General features: G+C 38.4%; 1 protein-coding gene across 1 annotated transcript; it reads right to left on the bottom strand.

The window, feature by feature from the left end:
• Positions 1-1,574: 1,574 nt before the first annotated feature.
• Positions 1,575-4,078, bottom strand: LOC103780785 (SH3 and multiple ankyrin repeat domains protein 2-like; the record flags this gene model as incomplete). Its single annotated transcript, XM_008948475.1, has 2 exons — positions 3,325-4,078; positions 1,575-1,699 (listed from the first exon to the last, which is right to left on the bottom strand). Coding segments are annotated over exons 1-2 (300 nt in total), but the record flags the coding sequence as incomplete, so codon positions are not given.
• Positions 4,079-8,522: the final 4,444 nt, after the last annotated feature.

The raw sequence follows: 8,522 nt of genomic DNA on the forward strand, positions 1-8,522 counted from the left end.
TTCTAAAAGTCTTCAGCAACAGCAAACTTGGGATTTCTCAAGACTACAACCTTTTAATTAACTTTTAAGGCTGGGAGTAAATTGTCTGGATGATTAATTATAATTCTTCTGTCACTGATCAGAAAACCAGCAAAGCTTTGTGCAGAATCAGTTACCCAGACTTCTTGAATCCCTTTCAGAGACTGTAAAAAAATTCATATGCACAGCTATCCTTCTGTAATCCTCTCCATCAAATTACACATTATTCACACCCAAACCTATGTGCAGAATCAGCCTGTATGGATTATTCATGCTTCCTATAGATGAAAAGCCTAACAAGAAATCAACTTCTAAAAATGAAGCATTGTTTAAAAAAAAAAACCCACCCTCCTAATGTCAAAAATGATAGTTTTGAAGGCATCCTTGCACACAGCACATATCAGTACAATTTGAAAGCTGTTTTTTACTTAAGAATAAGCATTTAGCAAACTGTTAAGCAAAGAGTAAGAAAAATGTACTTGGAAGACACAGATAAAAATCCACATCTATTTACTTTAGAAGCCTGCAAAGCCCATTCCTTCATTGTTACAACATGAAGAAGCAGTGCAACTGTTTGAATTCAATTACCATGGGAGTTCAAAGCACACAACAAATAAAAGCTGCATATTAAACCCCCTCCTGAATGTAAAAACCAGCTCTGCAGAAATAAATGTTGCAGCACCAGTAAACAGTTTAACAAAGCACATACGTGTCTGAAGGAGATAAGATAAAAAGAAAAAGAAAATCAATAGATCTTAGAGACAAGGCTTGGTCGATCCATCCTGAAAGACCTATTTTCAAATACCTACTTTCCCAGAATCACAACATTGCTTTGTTGGCCATGAAAAGGTTGTGTGTCATGATGTTGTTGCAAACTGTCCAGTAACACTAAAAAGAAGCACCAACTATTTCAACAAAACCTAAACCACCCACCAAAAATCCTCCGAGATGTAAAATGTGAAGATATTTTTTTGTGTGAATGAAGAGAGCATTGTAATATACTCCTTTTGTAAAGTAATTTGTATTGCAATAACACTTATTCCTTTTTTTTTTAATATGATTGTATTTACAGGGCAACATTGGAAATATTTCCTTTCAAGCCAAAGTCATTTCTTTTATTCTTCAGGGTTTCTAAAGAGCACTGATATTTCTGATTGCAGAAATACTTGCATAGAAAGTCATTCATTTTAGCAGCTCTGTAAGAAACACTTTGAAGACCACAGAACTGATAGCCTACCAGAAATATTGGAATTAATCTAAATATCGATTCAATAATGCAAAGAGGAATAAAACCTCCCAGAGTTCTCTGGTAGTGTGTTCCCAAATAGGAAAAAGAAGGAACAGAGAATCCCCAGCAAGCCTGAAGATTGTTCTTTTTAAGTGTTTTCCTAAATGCTGGATGAGGTTTTAAAACAGATCAAGTGCACATTATTGGTGTTAGTCCACTGAACTCGCTGTTCAGCAACATCACACACCTTTCCCAAAGCAAATTCTACCAAGGGAACATCACTATTTCCCCAACAGAGCACTGAGAATTAAATTTGAGGATCTCCTACCTCGATCAAAAAGTCTCCAGTTCTCAGGCCAGCTTGCCATGCTACTCCCCCTTCATCCACAGATTCCAAGTACTGCAAAGCAGGAAAGGCTGGAGTTGGGGTGAATTCTTCAATTGGTGTGTCAGCTTTAAAAATAAATACCACATTAAAAAAAAAAGAAAGTTATGGAGTGCTTGCAAATACCACTTGACTAAAGGCCTGTTATTGGCCATTCAGATTTAGGGATTAAAAAAATAAATGATGGGTGCTAAAAGTGTGAGGACTTTGCCTCAGAGATGAAGGTACTGGGACCAGAGTGCAATCTCTGCAACAGCAATCCACAGGTCTTCAATTCAGTGAGGAAAAGACATGCTGCTTTCCTGGCACAGACCCAGCCAAGCTGGAGGAGGCAATAGCTGGATTCTGAGTATTCCAGGATTAGTATTAGTTCAAATCACCCTTTTGTGTGCCTAGCAAAATGCTTGTAACTCTGGCAACATCCCACTAAAAATGAATTATGTACTCCAGCCAGAAGAGAGCATCTGGCCAAACTGGGCGGATGGGGTGGGTGGGAAAGGATAGGAAAAAAAAAAAAATCCCCAACCCTGAATTTTCTTCTAGTTTTTGATGTATGCTACATAGAAGATAACAGAAGAAATCACTTTTTAGGAAAGGAGGCACAAGCTGGCCCTGTACCAGCCCTCCCTCTCTCTGTCACGTACCCGTACAAGCAAAAAAGTCCTTGGGTCTTTCACCTGAGGTGCCCTCACTGTTACAGAGAAAATCTGAGGAAAATTGTTGGGCTTACACAGAGAGAGCAACCTCTGCTCGATGCACAAACTCATGCCAATGGGTTCAGCTAAAAGGTACCGCTCTTGGCTTGCCTAGGACAACTCCACAGATTTTTATTTAGCTAAAATGAGAAAAGCTTTCACGACACTGCAAAGCCACAGTGGCACTGGTTTAGGGGTGGGGGAACAGGGAGAGCAAAAAGGATGTCCCGAGAATAAAGATATGGAATAATTTTCATGCTCAAGCAAGGCAAGGGAGAACCCATGTAAAATGAGGGGGAGCAAAAGATGGGACATACCATCATATATATATTTTTTTTTAAATACAAAAGGAGCAAACTGGACTGAAAGTTAAAAAGCCAAGCATTAAATAGAATGCTTTTTTTAACTCTTGAGAAAGCCATTATTGTGGATTTTAGTCCACAGAAAAGTAACGTAAAGTTTAACATATGAACAGCTTTTAAAATGAGCACACTACAGGCCATGCAACATACATGCAGCTTCTGAAGATATAAAAAAAGATCATATTTTCATACTAAAACTGCACCAATGTCACCTTGCAGAAGATCCACACCTATTTTAAACAAAATATCACTCTCTCGTCTCTATCTATTCACAGACCTATTGAAACAGACTGACATTTGAAATAAAGAAGCAGGTTTTATAAGGAAAGCAGGTTTCCCACAGTTAGGTAAACTGCATAACGAAACAGATTAATGGCAAAATATTACATAGACCAACACCATAAAAATACAGGCAAAACTTTCTCCCCTCCAAACGATTATACAGTGCTTATCCTATGTAAAAAAGCAAACTGCTTCAGACAGAAGCCACTAAAATCTGTCTGAGTAGTATAGCATAGAGAGAATCCTGTTGTCTAGCAACCAAGTGCACCAAGAATAATTCCTGCTTATATTCAGAGATGGATAAATTTCTTCATGCCAGTGCACATCAACACACACACACACAGAATCACATACCTTTTGCCCCTCTGAGCACAAATCCAAATCCTTCATTGTCTTTTTTCTGCAGGACCACTGCCTTTTCTTCTATTATGCAGTCACTGTAGAGAGAATTCCGAGGATAGCGACCATTATTACATCCCTTCATCACCACTGTAGTAGCTGCTCCTCCAGTGTGCAGGTTCATCATCATCACAGCCCGTTAATCAAATAATATTGCAGTAACCAAGCATGGGAAAATATAGAACAAATAGCAGCGAGAGGAAGACAAAGACTCAGCTTAATGATAAAAGAGAACATGACAAAGCAACTCAGAGGGAATAAAAAAGGCAGAGAGGAAAAAGAAAGAAGAAGAAATCATGCATGGTGGTTTGTGTTCTATATGAATGACTGAATGAACATGTGATCATGTAATCTGTGGGCTAGCTAGGACTCTAAAAGGAAAAAAAGTAAGTGAACTGAATGACAGTATCATTAATAAACTCCTCAATCGTGGATGTACCAGATGCATCTTCTAGTGAAGCCAAAATGAAACCAACCAGAAGAAAAATGAGGCAGCATTTTAAATTTAAAGATAATAAATTATGATCCTATATTAGCTAACTAAAAGGCACAAATATATTCTGAAAGCTATGCCTTGCATCAAAAGCCCTTTTTCAATCCTATTGAATGTTGCATGCTGCAAGAATCCCACATGATCATCTGACAGCCTACAATGCTAACAACGTGCAGCTGCCTTGGCGTCATCAAGCACAAATTTCCACAGCATCAAGAATCTGCATAATTGAAATAGTAACAAGGCATGCACAAGCAGGAAAACACATTTCTAAGGAATATTTCCCCTCTTCTGATAAACAATATTATAAAACAAGGAGATGGTGTAAAGGACTATTTATGTAAGCAGTATGTCCTTAAAGAGAAAGTAGCCTTAGGAATCTTCCTGCCATTGGCTAAGGGAAAAGTAGATGGGAGATGAACAAAACGCATAAAATCCATATTAAAATGGGATCTTTCGTCTACAGGGAAGGATCTGTAAAAGCCTGAAGTTGTTTAGTGGCTTTCATTTAACATTAGGCTACTAAAAATAAGCTCAAAGGCAAAAATAAAAAGGTTCCGGGCACTCTGTTAAGCATAAAACCATTACACAGCACAAGTTGCAAGACATGCTTCTGAATAAAGACAGTGTCAGGGGTTAAGTATCCAGGAATCGTAAGCACTGCAAAACGTGCTGCCAGGCTGGCTTTAAAGCACCTACCAAACTGTTTAGGATGGAAAGAAGTATGAGCAAGCTTTCTTTTCTTAATTTTTTATTAGCCAGCTACTGTTATCACTGGTCTGGTCCAGTGTCTAATCAGTAAAGCAAATCAATGCAATAAGAAACTGAATCTGCTTTGGTGCCATTAATAATCCAAAAGGGGAGGGGGAAACTAAAGAAAAATTGGGGTGACCTTTGTATTTAAAGCTCTGAACAAATACAGGACAACCAACAGACAGCCTCTCAACTCCAGACCTTTCGTGTATCACAGATTATCCTTCTCTTGACTGTCCAGCTCTGAGGGGTGTAACCTCACATTACTACCAAAGGGATGATGTAGTTATGTCTTCCAAACTACAGAGTATTTAAACACCACACAGGAATTAAAATTACCACAAGGGTGACTTTTGGAGCAACAGATAATCTCCATAAGCATCCACAGCTTTTGAATAGTGTCTCTCAACTTATATTTACTGTATAATTCAGATATTACTTTTTCTTACAATTAATCTCCCTGCTATGGAAAGGAAACGTAAGAAAAAAAGCTAAACACACTCCTGTTCAGGGATTTTGGGCTAGGGTGGAATAGGCAACCCCCAGAGACCACACTGTAGTGCTGAAGCCCTCCATCAATGTCCTCATTTTATAGAACTGTATACTGGCTTATTTTCTTCATTTCATCACTCACATTTTCAAGGTGGGGCTCCATACTCATCCACTGAGAGTCAACAGCAAAGTTGACTCCAGCCTTTTTCTTAACACAGTGTCAAATTAATAAAACCCATTTCCTTCAAGTTTCCCTGTAAACAGTTAATAGCTTCATAGAAGTTAGAAGGCTACTCTTGAGAAACTAATCACAGAAAGCTCTTGGTTCAAAGACATCCCTCCTCTCCTCTGCCCAACTCCCACTCCTACCTCAATTCATCACTGTATAGAATTCAGAAGCCTCTTAGGTAGGTACCTCACCAAACTTTGCTCCAATTCCTGCATTTTTGTTAACAAAACCCAAACAAATTCATAATATCATTCCTTAAAAAGCTGAAGGCTCAAGTTCCAAAAGTATGAAAACCACCTGTGATTTCCTTTTCATATACAGCACAGTGAATGCATAAACCACCCAGTTCTATACTTCAATTTAGGCACCAAAAGTGAGAATAATATATCATCAAAATTTTACAAAGTTTACATGCAAGGGGGAGGGGAAAGGGAAGAGCAACATGGATTTTTGGTAACCAAGTACACAAACTGGTCTCTGCTACTTGACAGATACAGCTTACTAATAATTCTGTTTCAGTCACATACTACATAAGGAAAATTCCATCACAGCTGATGCAAGAATGTAGATTTTAAAAAAAATAGATGTGTAGCCATCTCTTCTCATTTACATGCTAGGAGAAGGAGACCTGCAATAATCTCATGGCATGAGCAGTTTAAACTTGTTCAGAGCAATCACAGGCAGCAAATTGATTCTCTACACTCCAGTGCTGCAGAGCTCAGAAGCAGCAGCAGGAAAAGGATGGAAAACAAATATGCACAAATAAAGAACCAAACCTGGAACCTCCACACCCATTTTCCAGGGAAACTCGCTTTGCATCCCCAAGGGAAAAGGGCAAAAGAGTGGAAAAGACATTTAACCTCTGAGTGTTTCCAATGTTGCTTTTGGTTTGCTTTGCCATGACCAGGTTCTCTTAACATCAGACAGGACCTCTTCACTGAAGACTTGCTGAAGGGTCTGTTCACAATCTACCTGGTCTTGTCAGGCAAAGTGGTCCCAAATGTAAAAGCAGGTAAAAAATTTCACAGTGAGCCTTCTTGGCAGCATGTCTTTGATCCTGGAAGTGTTACAACTATGTGAATGCATATAGGGTATAGCTACCAGTGACAAATAAAGGTGACATTATGCTACAAGGCTCTTCAGGGGTCTGAGCTCAAGCAAGAGGAAGAGGCATTGGTTCACAGAAGCTTTGAGAAGAGTTTAGGGCTCTACATGAGGTGGAAGAGTCCCTGCTATCTATCACACAAGTTTCAACAGGTAAAAACCCTTAAAGCCCATTTCTGTCCCAGCTCAAACTGAAATTAAACAGCATCCATTTCAGAGATGAGTTTTCAGAATATTACTAGTCCCATAGTATGGTAATAAAATGAGTAATTTTAAAATCAATAGCTCATTACTTAAATAGGGCACACATTACTTTGACTTTGGGCTGTGTGAGTCCAAGATTCATTGCATACAAAGTTTAATGCAAATTACATCCTACCAAATGCAGAATATTGCTGCATGAAGTACAATCTTAAATATAAAAACTTCAGGCCAAAAAAAAAAAAGACAATCTAAAACATCTTTTGCTTTATCCAAACACTAAATATCAGAAAACATATTTGTTCAGTTTATGTAGCTTCCTTAACACCTTAAGGCTCAAGAATTGTGCAGACCTGTCAGAATCTCTGATTTTACAGACTTTCCAATGGAGACAAGGAAATAAAGAGATTTACCCGTGGTCAGACAGACATCTGAAATTTGAACTCAGCACTGTTATACTCATCTTAACAACCATCATTGGTGACTTTTCAAGAGAGCAAGAATTTCTACTCTGCTAACAGCCTGTTAAGACAATAGCTGAGGAAATGTCAAGTCCTTCATAAAGATCTGTATGAAGAAAATCAAGGTTGAAGCACAGGTTCCTGATGGAGGCAAACCCAGCCAACCTGGCTTCCATTTCACAGCTGGAATAACTACACCCTATCTTAAAGCATGCCTTATTCCAGAAGTTAAAATACTAAATTATGGAAACAGAACTAGCAGGATCAAAAAAATATGTTTAGGTAAGTTTGTATTTCCTGTATCATTGCTGATTTCAATCTGAAAAACAGCATGTAGAGTAAACTCCACTGGAAATAATCATCATTATTTAGAAACACAAATGGCTATTTAGAATATTGTCAATCTCTCCATAAGGCAGAGAAAGACAGGACTTAAATAGAAGCTATTTTCTTTTTTTTGGTTCTTTTTTCTTTTTCCCCATCCTGCATCCCCTAGAAACATAATCCAAGTCTGATCTTCTCAGCTTTAACAAACTGGACTACAGGCTTCCCCAGCAGAAAAGTTATCTAACAGATCACACATGAGATTTAACCAAACAGAGTTACAACCAAATGAGCAGCCTCTCCAGCCCACAAACCCTTCAGTCAGACTGCTTGCTCTCTCCTTGAGGAGAAGTTCTTCTCTCCAAGTCCACGTCTTTCAGCTGGCCAAGGAAATCCAAATCTCTTCAGTAGATCTTTTTTATGTCCTCTCCTCAGTGCTATGTAATTTCAATCTTTTTGAAAGACCTACTGAACTCACAGCCAGCTACGTGCTAGAAGGATCAAATCACAACCCAACAATAAAGGAAATGCCTTTTTTATCCTTTGCCAGATACAATAAAACAATATTTAAAACATTCCATAAATTTATACAGAATGTCTGAAAGCAGTCACACTAATTCCTTTCAGGCTAAAATAGTCAATTTATGGTGGTTACCTTCAAGCCCATAGAAGAGCAGTTGGGAAATTATTCAGGAGCTCTTTCCTGTATGTTCCAACACTCAGTCCCTGTTAAAAGCACATGAAGAACGTTCTCCTCAAATATTTCCCTCTTTTGGGGAAGTTACCTGTCCTGATCCCATCTAAAATGGAAATTATGCCTACAGCAAATCTTCTTGTAAGATATAACAGACTTCCAGTGGAAAAACTTTTGCTGTCATTGCTGGAGGGGGTCAACATTAGTATTTATAGTCATCTGCTGTAATGACTCCAGGAAAATTGACTAATCCTAGTAATTATGGCCTTTGAGATTAATGAAGCCTCTGTATGTGATTGCTCAAGTTTCCCAGGCACTGATCATCCATCTGTAGGTCTTCACGTGATGATGTCTTCCCTTTCATGGCAATGCAATCTGTCTGAAGAATGTGGTGTTTGGCAA

Source organism: Merops nubicus, unplaced genomic scaffold (assembly GCF_000691845.1).
Source record: "Merops nubicus isolate BGI_N331 unplaced genomic scaffold, ASM69184v1 scaffold341, whole genome shotgun sequence".
NCBI lineage: Eukaryota > Metazoa > Chordata > Aves > Coraciiformes > Meropidae > Merops > Merops nubicus.